General features: G+C 42.1%; 1 protein-coding gene across 2 annotated transcripts in view; it reads right to left on the bottom strand.

Moving 5' to 3' along the window:
• Positions 1–19,621, bottom strand: part of inpp5jb (inositol polyphosphate-5-phosphatase Jb) — an 87,521-nt gene that overhangs the window by 59,821 nt on the left and 8,079 nt on the right. The window contains exon 3 of one of the 2 annotated variants that reach the window (XM_078554309.1): positions 2,846–2,953. The exons of the other annotated variant lie outside the window; for it this stretch is intronic. Coding sequence (XP_078410435.1) covers positions 2,846–2,953 — 108 coding nt within the window. The remainder of the gene's footprint in view (positions 1–2,845; positions 2,954–19,621) is intronic. 2 annotated transcript variants of the gene reach the window in all.

The raw sequence follows: 19,621 nt of genomic DNA on the forward strand, positions 1-19,621 counted from the left end.
TATACAGTAAGGGCCCTCAAACAGCAAATTAGATGAATGATCAATTAATCTATTGCTATTGAGGTACATCACCCTAACTTTGCAGGACCTCAAAGCAGTGGAACTCCAATCTCCCTCAGTCTTTTCTTCCTTTACAATCTGAAGGCTTTTAAAGACAAGCTTGGCATCATTGGCAGATGAAATTTAATGCAGTGAAGTGTGAAGTGACACATTTTGGTAGGAAGAACAAGAAGAGGCAATATAAACTAAAGGATACAATTCCAAAGAGGATGCAGAGGCACCTGAAGCTATGCGTGCACAAATCGTTGGTGGCAGGGCAGGTTGAGAAAGGCATACAACATCCCGGGCTTTAAATACAGAGGCTTAGATTACAGAAATAAATAAGTTATGATGAACATTTATAAAGCTCAGGTTTGGCCTCAACTGGAGTATTGTGCCCAATACTGGACACCACACTTTAGGAAGGATGTGAAGGCATTAAAGAGGGTGCAGAAAAGATTTACAAGAATGGTTCCTGGGATGAGGGACTTCAGTGACGAGGACAGATTGGAGAAGCTGGGGCTGTCTCCTCACAGCAGGAAAGTTTGAGAGGAGATTTGGTAGAGGTATTAAAAACATGGCGGGTCAGGACAGAGGTCAGATAGGGAGAAACTGCCCCCGTCAGAGGAAGGATTGAAAACCAGGGACACCAGTTTAAGGTGTTTGGTAAAAGAACCAAAGGTGACCTGAGGAAAAACGTATTTACACAGTGAGCGGTTAGGATCTGAATGCACAGTCTGAGAATGTGGCGAAGGCAGATTCAATGATGGCTTTCAAAAGAGGATTGGATAAGGGCCTGAGCAGAAAAAAATTGGAGGGTCGAGAGAAAAAGGCAAGGGAGTGGGGCCAGCTCTGCTGCTCTTGCACAGAACTGACCTGGACATAATAGACTGAATGATCTCCTTCTGGGCTGCAACCAGCATATGATTCTATTTAATCACTATTCCTCTTTGACTTCATCCCCTTTCAATCCGGATGGTGCACATTGTCCTTTCAATTAAGTTTCTCAAGTTAAAAATGTTCTGCAGTCAGTCTGTTTTGGGTTAAAAGGCTTGTGAATTATGAAACCAGATCTGATCAGCACCTGGGCAAGGGTTGAAGCATGATCATTCACTGCACAGTACATAGTAACAGTCTACAATTCTTTTTAAAACCAAACGCTAGTCTTTCACCACTCTGCTGATACTCTCCAAGAGTTGAAGATGACAACCACTGGTCTTTTCTAAAGTTACAGACTCCATAAATACAACTTCAACCTCACTAGCTCATTTCTCTCCTTCTCTCGCTCAAGGAAATCACTTACACCTAATGTGAACTGGAAGTGCACTTCCTCTCAATGTCTTCCATTTCCTCTCTTCTCCTGTGGTTACTACAGTGCAGGTCCATGGTCACCATCTGACTTGCTACTCTATATGTGAACTTAAGACAGCCAGGGTCAACAGACTATTCATTAATGGCAGCGCCACAATCAGCCCAATCTTGCTCTCACCTAAAATCTGCATCTGTATTTTCAAGCAGGAGCCACTGCATAGCACAAGGACACAAGGAATAGGAGCAGTAGACCATATGGAAGGAGTGATTTGACAAGGAAGTATTCAATGAACGGCATGACACTAGGAAGTTCTAAGGAACAAAGGGACCTTGGCGTGTGTGTCCAAAGATCTCTGAAGGCATAGGGGCATGTTAGTGGGGTGGTGAAAAAGGCATATGGGACACTTGCCTTTATCAATCGAGACATAGATTACAAAAGTAGGGAGGTCATGTTAGAGTTGTATAGAACCTTGGTGAGGCCACAGCTGGAGTACTGTGGGCAGTTCTGGTCACCACATTATAGGAAGGATGTGATTGCACTGGAGGGGGTGCAGAGGAGATTCACCAGGATGTTGCCTGGGATGAAACATTAAAGCTATGAAGAGAGGTTGGATAGACTTGGGTTGTTTTCATTGGAGTACAGAAGACTGAGGGGCAACCTGGATTATGAGGGGCATGGACAGGGTGAATAGGGAGCAGCTGTTCCCCTTAGTTGAAGGGTCAGTCACAAGGGGGCATAAGTTCAAGGTGAGGGGCAGGAGGTTTAGGGGGGATGTGAGGAAAAACTTTTTTACCCAGAGAGTGGTGACGGTCTGGAATGCACTGCCTGGGAGGGTGATGGAGGTGGGTTGCCTCACATCCTTTAAAAAATACCTGGATGAGCACTTGGTACGTCATAACATTCAAGGTTATGGGCCAAGGGCTGGTAAATAGGATTAGGTAGGTAGGTCAGGTGTTTCTCACGTGTCGGTGCAGATTTGATGGGCCGAAGGGCCTCTTCTGCACTGTGATTCTGTGATATGGCCCGTCGAGTCTGCTCCAACATTAAATACAATCATGGCCGATCTTGGGCTTCAACTCCATTTTCCAGCCTGCTCCCCATATCCCTTAATTCCCCAAGAGACCAAAAATCTGTCTATCCCAGCCTTAAGTATATTCAACGAACGAGCCAACAGGAACTCGTACAAGTATTTTTCCTCCTTACTGATGGATACTAAGACCAACTGTAACATGCATCTTTAACCACAGCTGACATGAAATCACTTAGCACAAACTGTGAATTAAACCTGGGACCTGAATTAAGACACTACAGCGTGCAATGGGAGAGATGATCCATGAACCATACAGACTCAAAGCTCTTGCCATTGATACATTTGCTAACTCAACGCAAATTGGATAAGTGAAAAGATATTCTACTTTTTGCCACTAATTTCACTCATCCACTCGATAAGTACAGCATTCTCAATTCCCAAAAGAAAGAAAAGCCTTCACTTACCCAATGACGTACATGTCAATTCTTGTATCAACTGAATTCAGGCCCAAAAGAGAAGTGACATCATCAGGTGGGACAGCAGTGCCAACATTCCATGTGACTATTTGCATACTGTCAAAATAAAAAATAAATTTTAAAAGGAGGAAACAGAACATTGAAGAAGCAGAACACGTTGACAGGGTCCAGTTTCTTTCTTTGTGTTGCTGAACAGGTGGGATTGGAGCTGACAGGGATCGATGCCAACTGAGAGGCCCAAACACTCTAAGAGATAAAGTGGGTTTAGCTCTATTTGGAAGGGTGGGGAGATGGAGGGGGGGCAAGGAATATTGTGTGTGAGACAGCAGGTAAGGAAGGGTTGAGTACTGGTGTTGTGGGCATGGATCAGTACACAGGAGTCTTGCTTCAAAACCTTTTGGTATCAGGGGGCACTTGTGCAGAACTTTCTCTCAAGATTAAACAGTGGATAAAAGCCATGACAAGGTATATGGTGCATGGAAGGAAAGCACTTGATAGGTCACATGTCCCTCTTCTACTTCATATTTCTTTCTTAAAATCACTTCATTTTCAGGGGGTTCAGGTTTTGCAATGACTCTCTCAGCCTGCTTGTTTTATCACACTTCAATATACATTTTTTTAATTTTAATATCAGAGGCACTTTTTGTCACACATTCTACTGCATGCACTCAATGTTCCTGTTTCTCAGTGTTACTTCATTCTGTTTTGGAAACGCTTGAATACAAAATTACAAATAAAGTAACTTTCTTTATAAAAAAAGACTTTCTAAATAAAACATATTGAAGTAAACAGGAAACACATTTGGAACAAGTAGATTCACTGTCAAACCCTTTAAAAACATCAATTGAACCTCTTAGCTTTCTCTGTTCAAGTGAAAATGATCTCAATATCTCAAGTCTCTCCTCATGACAAAAGCTCCTCATCTTGGTGAATCCACCTGTTCGAAATGGGTGTCCTACTCAATATGTTTTAATTAGAAAGTCTCTTTTTTATTCTAAAAAATTACCTCATTTGCAACTTCTTATTTAAGTTTCCAGGACAGAATGAGAAATAATCAGGCTATGCAGTTGAGTGCAACTCTCCTCAGAATAATGGGAGCACTTTTCATTCCACTCAGCTCATTCAAGCTGGGAACTGATGGGTCTCAACATTAATTGGGGGTTTAATTGTATTCAGGCAGTGGGCATTAACTGGGAATTCACTTGTGCTTCTATATATAAAAGCAGGGAGGTATCAGCTGTGGCTCAGTTCATAGCACCCTCACCTTTGAATCAGAGGGTTGTGGGTTCATGTCCCACTCCCGGAAACCAAGAACTGTGATTGTACTCAAAAGAGTTGCAATCTGTGACTGTTGATAACTCAAAAGAGTATATAGAAGCAGGCTGAAACTGTGTTGGGTTTGGAGGTGCATGTTTGTAATGTGTGTCTCTGTAATTAAATATTTATCAGTGTGTAAGGACTTGGCTCCAGTTCAATCCATCACTGCCTGGTTATCTTAACCGTAACACTTGTTGATCTCAGTCAGAGTGGCGGTAAAGGTGCTATAATTGGTCTTAGCTTTCCTAATTAGAGTTAGTTAGGATCCTGTTTGCTGCTTCTTACCTTATACTAGAAAATGGATATCAGAAGAGAGAATATTAGTTTGCGATGGTCTCCATGTTAAAATAATCTGCCAATGTTTACTCCCATGTTAAAAAGAGCCATTGAGTGTTTACACTCAAGTGCTTTGAGGCATTCTGAGCTATGTGAATGCAAGTCTTTCTTTCTATTTGGATGAGGTACAGGAGGGTTCCCCCGGCATGTGGAACTATACCATCACAGGAGTCATCACCTTCGGCAGATGAGAAACAAAACCTCAGACTGAAGGTCATTACCAAGGTAGCCATACCTTCACTGGTGGAAATCTAACTGCTGAAATCTTGTCCACAGAAGAAAATAAACCTGGGAGCAGTACACAGAACAAGGTGGGATAATAGAGATTCTGTGGGGTCAATATAAGGAAGGAAGGTGCATAAAAAACAGTTGTTAATCTACTACTGAAATGCCAACAGTTACCTGCAGCCTGTTATATATAAAATTCCTCTAGTGGATGAGAAATTTTGATTAAACAAGATTAGGAGAAATTACAATGTAATAAGTTCCTGAACTAAACATTAATTATTTCTTAGTTACCCTTTTATCACCTCTCCATGACGTCAATTAACATAATTTTATTCGCACTGTTGTTTCCGGACACAGCAAGTTATATAAAAGGAGCACATTGAGTAGGAGGCTGCAATTCAGATGACGTCAATAATTCTCTCAAACTGTTCTCAAGCTGCCACCACCTCCTCCTCCTCAATTAGCTCTCTGCATTAATGCTGTTGGGACTCTGCAGAATTAAAAGCTCAGATGGAGGGTCGTCAACAGGGCAGTTCTCCCATTTTGAAAGAACCAGTGCTATCACTGGGACTTGTAAAGCTGAAGACACAGGCAAGGAGAGACACATCCAGCAGCTGAGCAGGCCTTGTAATGTCTCAAAGACAATATCTGCAACACAACATGTTGCAACCGACATGCAGTTCACCTTTTGTTAAACAATCACCGCCGGAAGCCTCTCCACAGCCCCTTCATGGAGCTGAGAGATGACCATTCTCTCATTCATTCCAGGTGACCAACAATTAACAGTTGCTTCCGTTTTCGTTATTAGGTGCGTATCATTGGTATTCAGATTACATAATATCAAGTTTCGATCTGCTTTTAATACTCAGTTAAAGATTAGGAATGGTTGCCAATAATACATTTCAACAGCTCTAACCCCCTTCTTTGTACTGGAACACACAGCTCATTGTACATCAAGGGAAAACAATTTGCATAATTTTTGCTTTTCATGTATGATCTGATATCAGAAGCTGGTTAATTTGAATCTGGTTAGGTCAAAGGTGCAACTGAAGGTAATGTTCCAACGATTACAGCTCAGCTTTTTTCTTCCGCTCCTCTCCTGAAGACATTAACGTTTGTTGAAGTACAGCTTTACCATTCTGGCCAACCCACAGTATCTCGGCCAGGTTGCATTTGAGTTTAGACAGCAAAGTATTAGAAAGTTTTCCAACCACTGGGCCACCACAGTCATGTGTACTCCTACCTTCACTTCATCCTAACACATGCACACTTTTCAACAGGGGTCACTGGATAACAAATAGCAGCAGGAGACATATGAACATAAGAAACAGAAGTAGGATTCGACCATTTGGCCCTTCGAGCCTGCTTCGCCATTCAATATAATCTTTCACCTCGACTTCGACCTCCTGTCCAATTCCCAAATCCCTTAGTCCCCTTAGAATCCAAAAATCTACTGATCTTTGTCTTGAATAAACTCAATGGGTAGGATTTTCCCCTCGTCGGGCAGGCATGGCGGGCAGGCCTGGGAATAGCCACGAGACTGACCGTCGCCCGCAATCGGGCTCCAACCATGATTTCACGCTGGCTGGCCAATTAACGGGCAGTCAGCGTAAAATGTGCACTAAGAACCTCAGTGCTGCTGGAGTGGGGGGGGCAGGAGGAGCGCGAGCGCTGAAGTGTGCGCATGCACGGGGCAGCACGCACTGAAAGCTCCCTGAAGGCACAAATCTGCCTCAGGGAGCTGAAGAATTTTAAATACAAAAATAAACTTTTTACAAATGTTATAAACATGTCCCCACATGTGACTCAGTCACATGAAAAGGGACATGTGAAAAAGGATATCAAAAATTTTTTGCTGTTTTTTTTTAGTAACCATTGGAAGCCTCATCCCGCCCATGGTTGAGGTTTTGTGAAAAATGCAAAGGCCGCCTAGCCTATTCGCTGCCTGCCAACTGAATGGTTGAGTGGGCAGCGAAAAATGCAACTTAATTAATTGCTTAAAGGCCTTAATAGGCCTCTTCATTCTCAGCGGACGCACTGCTGCCTCTTGTGCGTACCTGCCAACCGAAAGATTGCGAGAGTACGCGATGACGACAGGACACTCAGTCGATGTCATCGCGCACTACTTCACTCCCATTCCGGTTGGGCACACACCCGCGGGAACAGAAAACTCTGCCCAATGACTGAGCACTCAGCTCTCTGGGGTAGAGAATTCCAAATGTTCACAATCCTTTGTGTGAAGATATTTCTCCTCATTTCAGTCCTAAATGGCTAATCCCTTGTTCTCAAGGTTGAGGCCTTTAGTTCTAGATTCCCCAGCTAGGGGAAAAATTTTCTCAACACCTACCCTATTAAGCTCCTTAAGAATTTTATGTTTCAATTCCAATATCTCTCATTGTTCCAAATTCCAGGGACTATAGGTCTACTCAATTACTCCTAAGAGAGCAATCCTATCATCCTAGGAATCAGTCGAGTGAATGTTCATTACCCCACCAAGGCAGGTATATCTTTATTTAGGTAGGGAGAGCTCTCTCTACCTGAGTAGAGTGTGCTCCGAGTCTGGTCTCAGCAAGGCTCATATAATTGTACAGGCTTCTTTATTCTTATACTCCAATCCCTCATAATAAAGATTAACATACTATTTGCTTTCCTAATGGCTTGCTGTACAGGCATGTCAACTTCCTGTGATTTGTGCACGAGGACACACCCAGGTTCCTCATTTCACAGTCTCTCACTATTTAAAAAGTATTCTGCTTTCTTATTTTTTCTTCCAAGGTAGATAACTTCAGACTTCCCCAGATTTTATTCCATCTGTCATAATCTTTCCCGTTCACTTAGCCTGCCTGAATCCATTCGCAGCCTCATTGCAAGCTCCCTACAGTTTACTTTCCCACCTGGCTTTGTACCGTCAGGAAACTTGAAGGCATATGGAATCCTTTCATTTATTAGCTGAGGCATAGAATACAAGAGCAGGGAAATTTTGCTGGAATTAAATAAATCACTAGTCTGGGCACAACTTGAGTACTGTGTGCAGTTCTGGTCACCTCATTGCAGGAACTGCGTTAGAGAGGGTACAGAGGAGATATACGAGGATGTTACCAGGACTGGAAAATTGCAGCTATGAAAAAAGATTAGATAGGCTGGGGTTGTTCTCCTTGGAGCAGAGGAGGCTAAGGGGAGATTTGATTGAGATGTACAAAATGGTAAGGGGCCTGGATAGAGTGGATGGAAAGGGCCTATTTACTTTAGCAGAGAGGCCAGTGACTAGGGGACATAGATTTAAAGTGATTGGTAGAAAGGTTAGAGCACAGATGAGGAAAACCTTTTCACCAAGAGTGTTGTGGGGTCTGGAACTCACTGTCTGAAAGGGTTGTCGAGGCAGAAACCCTCAACCCATTTAAAAGGTGTCTAGATATGCACATGAAGCGCCGTAACCTGCAGGGCTACTGACCAAATGCTGGAAAATGGGATTAGGCTGGGTGGCTCATTTTTCAGCTGACTCAGACACGACAGACCAAGTAGCCTCTTTCTGTGCTGCAAACTTTCTATGATTCTATGTTACACTTGGTCCCCTCATTAAGGTGATTGATATGGATTGTAAATAGCTGAGGCTGAAGCACTGATCCTTATAATTATAGCCTGCCAACCTGAAAATGACCCATTTATTTCTACTCTGTTTTCTGTCCATTAACATATCCTCAATCCATGTTAATAAATTATCCTGTGAGTTGTTTAATTGTCCACCGCCATTCATGACTACATGTGGCAGGACTGCAGAGCTTAGATCTGATCCGTTGGTTGTGAATATTAAGGCAGAAACAATCATCCAATCCCTCAAGAGAATGTATGCAATACATCGTAGTGTCTGACATTGGGCCGCAATTTGGTAATGGGTTACTCCACAATTTCCCAAATGAATATGCCTTTGTTCATGTCACCAGTTCATTTCACTGTCCTCAAGAGAATGGAGAAGCTGAGAGAGGGATATGAACCGTCAAAGATTTATTGAAGTAAAACAAAGACTTAATCTAGCCCTTCTGAGCTACTAAGCCTCACCACTACAAAATGGTTTCTCACTATCAGAGTTATAATGGATAGGAAATTGGGAATTCAGCTTTCATTTCTAGAACAAAAACTCAATCTCAATATCACCACAATTGGCCATGGGAGGATAAAGCAGCGTGAGGAAGAACAGAGAAGCAGCCAGGCTCAAAACTTTAATCACAGGCATAAAGCATGTGAGTTACCAGTGCTAAAGCCTGGATGCAGAGTATGGGTCTGAGACCAACAGGGAGAAGGCACAATCATTGAAAAAACTCCAAAACTAAGATCGAGACAGACCAAGGTATCATAAGGAGAAACCATAACGTCTTAATATCCTCAGAGAGAAAGCCAATAGAAACTTGGGCTTACTACTCAGATCCTGAGGAAGAAGAAGAAAGACTCATTCCAAGCTCCACAGCCATCAAGGAGAAGAACAATCACACCAACAGAGAGTTTGGAATATCCTTGACCTCAAAAAAAAGATCAGAGCAAGATCAGAGATTGGACAAGGCACCTCAGAGACTAACCCTGTCAACTCTGAAACTTTGGAGGTAGATATAAGAGGATATAAATATGATAAGGAGAAAGATTTGGTGGGAGATGTAGAGTAAAGGGTTGACATCAGAAGCCTACATGATGCTGATGTAATAATGATGTCAGATCACATGACTGAAAAGAAATAAGGATCTAGAAGGAGGAGACGCTCCAAATGCAGGTAGGGGTCCAAATGTGTAAATACTGGCTTTAACTAAAGAGTAATGGTTTTGAGAAACTACAGACTCGAGCAGCCTACTTTGGGAGAACAGACAATACCCAAAACCCACGTTTTGACCCCAATCACACAAGGCACTAACAATGGGGAACAGCTTTGTGCTTGATATCTCCACTGCTTGATTGTCTCCCTGTATCTCTGAGACCAGAACTGGAAACTACTCAAGGTGTGTTCTGACTACAACACAGTAGAGTTGGACTTTGATAATCTCTAACTTGTTTTTGACTGTTTGACCACATAGTTACATATTTACATTGCTGATTGCTGATCCTCGAAGGTTGGACATTTTAAGAATCAAATTAAAAACACCTCTAAGAATGCCAAAGAATTTCTTCCTAATGAACTATTGCAACACCATTCATCCAGTACAACTGTCATCCATTTTCACTGACTATTTGGGGATCTTTACACTTGCTCATATTAGATTTCAACCATCATTATTCTTCTTACATATATATTTTGTTATTTCTGGAGAGAGAGTGATTAAAGAATATGATGAGAAGATGAGGCTGAGGAAGTTAAAAAGGACAGGCTTGCTTTACCAAGTGACCATTTCCTGTGCCTAAGGATTCCTATGTTTCCATATCACACTGGAGAAATACAAAGAAATCTCAGAATGCTAAATAACTTCTTTCTGATTATGGCCAATAACACATAGAAAATATTTTCTGTTTGCTTATACCTCTTTTATCACATTGTCCTATAAAAAGCCTCCTATGGTGATGTTTAGTGTCATTTTGTACTTAGCTATCAGAAAGAAAAGAAAGACTTGCATTTATATAGCACTTTTCACAACCACCAGACAGGTCTCAAAGTGTTTTACAGCCCAAAGAAGTGCCTTCCGAAGTGCAGTCACTATTCAGCAGATTCCCACAAACAGCAATATGATAACGGCCAGATAATCTGTTTTGTGTGATGTTGATTGAAGGATAAATATTGGCCAGGACCCTGGGGATATGTTATAACACAGCAGTTGGTAAAGGCCGAGTTGTTTAAATCCCAGAGGGAGACTTGAACAACGGTCATAACCTATATTTTCAATTGGTGTGTTTGAGATGCAGCTCTGAATTCAGGAATAAAACCACCGAGCCTCAAGAGATTTTTTATACAAACTAAATTAAACACTTATTAATTTAAACACAAATTAAACACACATGCATGTCTACAAATTACTACCAGCATCACTCTTAAAGAAATCCCCAAATTAATCATTCCCAGGTAAATCTTCACCAAGGCAACAATAACCCATAGGCTTTAAACAGCCACCAGGCAAAGCACATTTGACCTTACAAATTCAAAATGAGGTACTTCTCAATATGGTTCCTTTGCAGACACAGTCATAGGCTTACAGGCTGCTTAGATCTTAAATGCCTCTGACTTACACACGTAAACACCTTTCTGTTTATACCTAGCTTTTCCTTTGAATTTAAATTTTCCATGATATCCAGGCTTTTAACATCACGCCTTCTAACAATAACGTTTTCATCCCACTAATTTTATTAGTAATATAAACACATAGCTTGGCAGCGCCCAGCTAGGTGCCAGATTTCACCCATTCTTTTGAATGTTTATTCAACAAATGCAAATTTACACTTTACCTTCTCCACCTTACATTTATCTAATTAACATCTCAAAACTACTATACATCAAAGCACCCAGACTAGCTAGCTTTAATCCAATTAAGCCACACACAGACACACACATAGACACAGACCCTACTACAATTCCAATTTAAAAATAATTTCCAATAACATTATAGACATTAATATCTCTTCATGGCAGGGGAACATCGCCCAGTAAAAAGACCACACCCTCAACAGTGCAACACTCCCTCAGTACTGTACTGGAGTAGCAGCCTTCATTCTTATGCTTAAGTCCTAGATTGGGACTTGAATCCACAACCTTCAAGCTCAGCAGTGTTACCAAGTAAACCACAGCTGACAGACATTTTTCAGAGATTTCAAAGCTTGGGGCCTAGGCAGCTGAAGGCACAGCTGCCAATGGCAGACCCAGGTGAAGAGTGGTGTCTGTGTGCACTTACAAATGGCAGTTGGTTCAAAATTGTGATTGCAGCTTTCAATTTCTGGGTGAGAACCACCCTGAAGGCTTGCATGTGTGGGCTGTAAGAGAAAAAACATCACCTGAAGTGCTAAGGTGTGTCACTAGCACTGTTTCTTATATTACACCTCTGTTACAGGTCATGGCACTGTCTCACCATAAAGCAAAGTGCAAAGTACCAACCTCATAGCCTCGAGCACAGAGATTCGCTGCTGAACACTACAGTACCTGGCTGACAGGTGCTGCCCTCAAGCTACAGTTTTGGCTGCATCAGGAAACAAAGAGCCAATAAATAAAGAGCACCTCCTAATGACAGAATTACTTAAGTGCCTCCTTCATGAATGGCTGAACTGCACAATGAGTAAACAATTTTTTTTTTTTATTATCCAGCCTGTGTGCTTAAAGAGTAGCAACACACAGCTCCCATCTGATCAGACCCAATTTCAGGACCAAGCTGGCACGGGTAAACCCATTTGAACTAGAGTCAGTTCCAGGTCAAAGGAACAAAAACAGAATTACCTGGAAAAACTCAGCAGGTCTGGCAGCATCGGTGGAGAAGAAAAGAGTTGACGTTTCAGGTCCACATGACCCTTCAACAGAACTGAAGTATAGTTAGGAGAGAGGCGAAATATAAGCTGGTTTAAGGTGGGGGGCGGGGGGAGAGAGAAGTTGAGGGTGGGGTGGTTGTGGGGACAAGCAAGCAGTGATAGGAGCAGATGCCAAAGGAAGCCTGGGTGAGAAATATGATCCACAGCTGATCTCAGGCCCAAGATGTGTACAGTCTAAAAGCAGCAAGTGCCTGCCTCCCTCTCCTCAGCACTCTGCTGCTGATTCAGCTGCAGCTTCCTCTGTCCTATCTCATTAGACACAGTGGGACTATTCTTAGCTTCCAGCTTATCAGACATTCCACCTCAGGAGAGCAGTCAGAACGTGTGGCTGACAGGGCTAAATACAGAGCTGCCGATTCCAAAACTGCAGTTAGGATGGAAAACACCATCTCCTTGGAAAGGTTTGGCTTCCTCTCTGTAATTAAGGTAGTCGTGACAGGCAACAGGAGGGTCTTGGGTTTGTCCTAGACTAAAGGTGCACATTTCTGAAAAATAGCAAGGCCTCTCATATACGCCCTGTCCCCTGTTACACTGAGATGCTCAGATGGTTATTGATACAGTGCAATGCCAGATGGTATTTGAATTATTTATTGCATTAAATTCTCCTTTCTCACAAACAATGACAGTAGGATGGGGTAGGTTGAGGATAATTGACAATGATGAAAGTAGGTCAAGCTTCATTAAAAGCAGCCCCCCCCCCCCACCTTTCTCATCTGAAGCTTCTGATTCTTGATGGCATGCAGAGTCCCATTCCAACAGCCCCCCTGATAATTCGCCAAAGTGATGATTCCTCATCTATGAGACCAGGCAATGAGCACCAGTGGCTATTCCACAATGGGAGGTATAACAGGCAAGCCTGATTCTTTCTCCAACATTAGTAACTCTGGAATTACAAACAAAGGCTTCACTTCGGATGAGATGGTTAAGGCCGTGATTAGCTTAGAGCCTTACATAGCAGGGACATCCCAGCATTGATCACTGGTCTGTTGAATAAACTGGTCCTAGCCTAGATGAACAATCCAATTGTTGTTAGAAATACCCAGCAGGTCAGGCAGCAACTGTGGAGGAAGAAACAGAGTTAATATTTCAGGTCGATGACCACTGATTAGAGCATTGACTCTGTTTTTCCCTCTGCTGATGCTGTCTGACCCACTGAGTATTGTCAGCAGTTTGTGTTTCTATTTCAGATTTCCAGCATCTGTATTATTTAACTGTTGGAAAGAGCTCTTGGTGGTCGGAATATATTTCCCAGAAAGGATCAGAGTTGCAAATCAAAAATAAAAAGCTTGCATTTATCATGCCCCAAAAAAGTGCTCTCCAACCAATGAATTACTTTTTGAAATTGTTACGTAAGCAAATAGGGCACCCAACAAGAACACAGCAAGGTCTCATAACAGCAAATGAATGAATTTGGAATGAACTTTTCTTTTTGGTTAAGGAAAGAATACTAGTCGGACCAGCACAAAAACTCACTACTCCTCTCGGAATAGAATCTGGGATCTCTTCTGTTCCCCTGAAAAGGCAGATGATGACGAATTAACATCTCACTTAGAAAACGGCACATCTGCCATATGCTGCAGCACTCCCGCAGTACTGCACTGAAATGTCAGCCGAGACTATTTGCTCAAGTCGTGGAATATGGTTTAGAACCCACACTTATCTTAATCAGAGGTGAGAATACTACCAACTAAGGTGAACTGACACACATATCGTATCCACATAAAGATACACACAACAGATTCAGATCAAACAGGGTATTGCCACTGATGGTTCCAGCATTGATCAAACTGCTGATTAAGATCATGCTTAGCTAGCAAAGCAATAAGACACTGTCAATACTGGTCCAGGGCATGTTCCCAGCTGACACTTTGTTTATGCTCTCCTGCTGTACAGCTGAGATCTCAACAGTACAAACACTGGGTTTTACTATTTTCCATAATGACAAAATAAGAAATATAGATTTTTTTTAAAAATCAGAGTCAGCAAGATTAAAGTTAAAGTCCAATGACAGACCCACAGTAACCCAATCCATAAAGATTTATCGTCAAGATTTTAAAGCCTCAGAAATGCCAGGCTGACAGCTCCTCAACATACACATTTGCACAGCCATATAAATTTCAGAATTATTTTCACCCCAAAGTCATTTTTAAATTAAATATCGAAGGAAAAAAATATTTTGGATTCACTTTCAATGCAAGGAGCTGATAGGAACTGATTCTAGAATATTCCTCTTGGATCACTGTCTTACAGTGTATTTGTTGAACGCAATGTCATCACTGCTTGACCCAAATCTGTGTGTCCTGTATAAAAATCTTTAGTTCTGAGGACACTAGACTAGCAAGATGCCTGCAGCTGGATTCTGTTCTGCTTTTGCTTCACAAAATTCTCCACATTCAGTGGGGTTAATGTGAACTTTTGGTGCGAACTTAAATGATTCAAAATCAGATCGCCTGCCCACATACCTCTCTCCTGATCTTCAGTTCTTGAAATAAAAGTATTGGAAAAGGTGTATAGCAGGCAGGCAATCCAATATCAATTTATTTAATCCCCCAACATCAACATCCTGGGGAGGCGGTGGCACAGTGGTATTGTCACTGGACTAGTAACCCAGAGACCCTCACAACAATGCTCTGGGGACCCGGGTTTGAATCCCACCACGACAGATGGTGGAATTTGAACTCAATAAAAATCTGGAATTAAAAGTCTGATGATGACCACGAAACCATTGCCGATTATTGTAAAAACCCATCTGGTTTCACTAATGCCCCTTAGGGAAGGAAACCTGCCGTCCTTACCTGGCCTACATGTGACTCCAGGCCCACAGCAATGTGGTTGACTCTTAAATACCCTCTGAACAAGGGCAATTATGGATTGGTAATAAATGCTGGCCTAGCCAGCGACGCCCACATATCCCATGGATGAATAAATAAAACTTTATATCTAGAGGATTAGAATACAAGGGCAGGTCAGAAGTGAGTAATTCACTTCCTGTCTCTCCAAAGCCTGTCCATCATCAACATGACACAGGTCAGGAGTTTGATGGAATATCTTCCACTTGCCTGGATGAGTGCAGTCCCAAGAAGCTAAACACCATTCAGGACAAAGCAACCTTAAACATTCACTCCCTCTATTACTGGTGCACAGTGGCAGCAGTGTGTAACGTGTTCAAGATACACTTCTTCAGCAGAACCCCCTAAACATGTGGCCTCTACCACCGAGAAGGATAAGGGCTGCAGGTGGATGGGAATGCCACCACCTGCAAGTTCCTTACGCACCAACGTGATTTAGAAAAATATCACTGTTCTTTCATCAGAGTCGTGGAACTCCCTCCCTAAAAGCAATGTGGATGTATTTACACCACATGGACTGCAGCAGCTCAAGAAGGCGGCTCATCACCACCATCTCAAGGGTAATTAGGGATGGGCAATAAATGTTGGCCTTGCCAGTGACGCCCACATCTCTTGAAAGAATTTTTAAAAATTATCGCCAAGGGTTTAAATTAATTGGATCCTGCAATCTGACCAACTGTTAAATAATTGATAAAAGCAAAAAACTGCGGATGTTGGAAATCCAAAACAAAAACAAAAATACCTGGAAGAACTCAGCAGGTCTGGCAGCATCTGTGGAGAGGAGCACAGTCAACGTTCCAAGTCCGCATGAAGAGTCATGCGGACTCGAAACATTGACTGTGCTCCTCTCCACAGATGCTGCCAGACCTGCTGAGTTTTTCCAGGTATTTTTGTTTTTGTGTTAAATAATTGAGACAGGCTTAGGATCAATGAGGCAGAGTGAAACTTAAAAAAGGTGAGGGAGTCAGAAACCAAAAGCTGCATGTAATTTGATATGTTTCAGAGGAATTTATACTGTCACGGTAACAGAGACTGAAAATGGCAGTGCAATGAGAAAATAAAAAATAAACTTAATTTTAAATCATCTACTTCCTCTGATGTTGCAGTGTGTGAGTGTACCCATGTGGTACTGAACCATACAGGGTCAGAAGGATCAAATTTCATTCCCAGGTTTGAACAAATTTACCAGGGCAGATATAATGAGGTTGAAGAAAGCTGATCTGGATAAGTGAATCCTGATCAGCTGCTTTTTGATTGGTTACAAGGAAATCTGAGATTTTGTACTGACAATTTTAAAATGTTACATGCATGATATCCAATAATCTTAATTTATTGCACAGCAAGTTCTATAAAATATTCAAAATATTTTTTATACTGATTAGGAACAGTGTGTCATAATACGCATTGTGGTCTTACATCTAGTAATGCAGTGTGATTTACAACCAACACATAAAGCGTATTATCTTGTCATCATCACATTGCTGTTTGTGGGAGCTTGCTGTGCAGAAATTGGTTGCTGCATTTCCCACAATCACAAAATAACTACAAATAAAAAGCACTTTGTTGGTTATAAGGGGCTTTGGGATATCCTGAGAATGCAAAGGACACTGTAGAAATGTAGGTTCTTTCCATTTCTTTCTTTATACAAGAATGTTTTACCTAGTGTAGAAAAATAATTACAATTTGTGTTTATGTAGCACCTTCAATATAAGAAATGTTCTAAGGCACATAGTCATAATGTTGGTATAAGGAAAATGCACATTGATCAGAAGGGAAACGTGGGGTTGACTGAAAGCTTGGTCAAAGAGATGAGTTTTGAGAAGCTTTTTATAGGTCGAGAGTGAGGAGTGGAGAGGGTGTTCCAAAGTGTGGGATTGAGACGGCTGAAAGTTTTCCCAGTGACGGAAATGCAGATAGATGGAGTCCAAGGAATGAAGCACTCAGGGGGAGGTAGACAGCGGGAAGATTTGCTGGGAGGAGCTTTAGCTGAGGGTAAGGATTTCAAATATAATGTGTTGGGGTCTGACAGCCAGTGTGTGCTAGAGATAATGATATAGAAGATTCCCTGCAACACAGAATGGGTAGAGCAGAAGTTTGGAGTTTATGGAAAGTAGGGAATAGGAGACCAGCATGGAGACCATTAGAATAGTCTCAAGTCTGGAGGAGGCCAAAAAAAACAAGGGGTGAATAAGATAAGGTTTATAGTCCATTTTGTTTAATATTTGTGGATTCTTTAAAGAAGCAGGTTACAGCACATATCTGTGGTTTTAAAAGATACTTACCTGATGGTAATCAAATGACTAAGGATAGCTAAGATAGACAAATGATAGGTCCCAAACTGATAAAGGATTTTTTCTCAATGTTTATGATAATATTGATGAACATGAGGAAGGTTCTGAATGACAAGTGCCAGAGATTTTAATTTCAACTGCACATGATACACATACACTAATAATTGAGTTGATAATTCTCTGTTCACATTAAGGTACTAAAGCACTAAATTGTACGTGCGAACTGCAAAAAAAATACTTACTATGTCAATTCATGATTAAGAAACTTAGAGATATGCTGAAGTAGCAAAAAGGGCTTTTCATGATGGTTGTCAAATGTTGTGGAGCTTGGAGTCAACACTTATCAAAACCCAGGACTTTTAGTGTTTTGACAGATGGGTTTAGATCAGTTAAAGCAAAAGCGATGGAGTCTTGATGAAGAAATGGTTTGGCAGATTGTGATGCCTAAAATGCCCTTGAATGCTCAAGTAAAAGAGAGATAGCTTTATCCCAGTTTTCCAGAGGTGAGAGAGGGAAAAAGAGACTGTCAAGACTAGAAGACAAAACTAAGGAAGAAATCATTTCAGAAACAGAAAGAAGTTTGTGCAGAAGATGCAAAGAAAGGTCAAAATAAAGTCAGTTCAGAGACCAAGATAGAAGATATTGTAACCTGTTATTTCTGTAAGGTAAGTTCTCCAAGTAAAAGGAATAGAAGCCTAGAAATCATATTGCCAACATTAGCAGCAGAGCACTTCATGCATTCATACAAGTCCCACTGTCTGCAGTCTAATGGAAGCATTAAGCCCTTAAATAATGGATCCATTAACAAAGCTGGCATGGGGATGTAATACAAATTGGTTAATCAATTATTTCCTTGTATTATTATCAACAGTAGTGCCTAGAGTATAGAGTGAACAGAATAAGCAAGGAAACAGCCACCTGATGAACCAGGGATGTGAGACAGTCACTGTGAATGTGCTGAAGCTGTAACTTGCCATAACAAGTATATTATATAAGGGAGACAGAACCAGCTCACTGCACAGCATTCAACTTTGGACCGACAGTGCAACCACTTCCAAAGCAAATGATTGTAAACCTTCTATTAGTACCATTGGCTTAAACAGAGATGATACAATTGCTTTCAATTGTAACAATTACAGTTGTGCTGCGACACAAGGCCACCTAAAAACAGAGACAGGAGTGGGCCATTTAGCTCCCACAAGCCTGTTTCTCCATTCAATGGGATCATGGCTGATCTGTGACCTAACTCCATCTTCGTCCCATATCCCTGAAAACCTTCTGTTAACAAAAATCTATCAACCTCAGATTTAAAATTAATAATTGGCCCAGCGTTGTTTGTCATTTGCAAAAGAGATTTCTGAACTTCTACCATACTTACCGTTACTCCTGAAAGATCTGGCTCTAGTGTTTAGACTATGCCTCCAATCCCAGACTCCACAAGCAACAGAAATAGTTTCTCTCTATCTACTCTATCTGTTCCTCTTATTAACTTGAAAACATTGATCAAATAACCCCTTAACCTTCTATATACCAAGGAATATAACCTTATTTTGCGATGTAGCAAGCAGAATGTTGTGGAGGTGTTGGGGGCCTCATCCTCCGGCTTTGGAGCAGGCAGGAGCCCTGCATCGCCTCTTTTCGGGTAGGCTCACTACATCTTGTTCCACTCAGGCATTTGACAGGCCAGTGGTGGGCCTTTTCCCAGGATCAAATCCCATCCGCCGAGAGCTGCCAGCTAATCAGAGGCCAGCAGCTCTATTGAACGGCAGCACCACCGGGCAGGCAGTGGCTGCTGTTGGTACAACACCCACCCGAGGCCAAAGACCATCAATGGATCCCAGGTCAGAGATGAGTAGTGGAGGGAGAGGGAGGGAGAGGGGTGGGGTGGGGGGGGAGGGGTGGGGGGTGAGCGGGGGAGAGGGAGAGGGATGGGGGAGGATGGGGTCAGCAGCAAGGACACCCCTTTCCCAATGCCAGGACCCTTGATAAGGCACTGAGTGCCTTTGAACGAGGCACCACCACTCCCACCCTGTAAACCCGCAAGGAACCCTGACAAAGTTTGCTTGTTGTGTTCCCAGCATAGTGAGCCCCCACCCGCCGCTGGGTTAATACCAGGGGATGGGATGAGACCCTTAGGTGATCATTAATTGGTAGCAGGGTGGGAAAGCCATCCACAAGCAAAGTCCTCACCCAACATCCTCCCTCATGATTAAATGTCACCCGCCAACAAACTCGCCATGGGGGAGGGCACAAGATTCTGC

Source organism: Cetorhinus maximus, chromosome 12, assembly GCF_964194155.1.
Source record: "Cetorhinus maximus chromosome 12, sCetMax3.hap1.1, whole genome shotgun sequence".
NCBI lineage: Eukaryota > Metazoa > Chordata > Chondrichthyes > Lamniformes > Cetorhinidae > Cetorhinus > Cetorhinus maximus.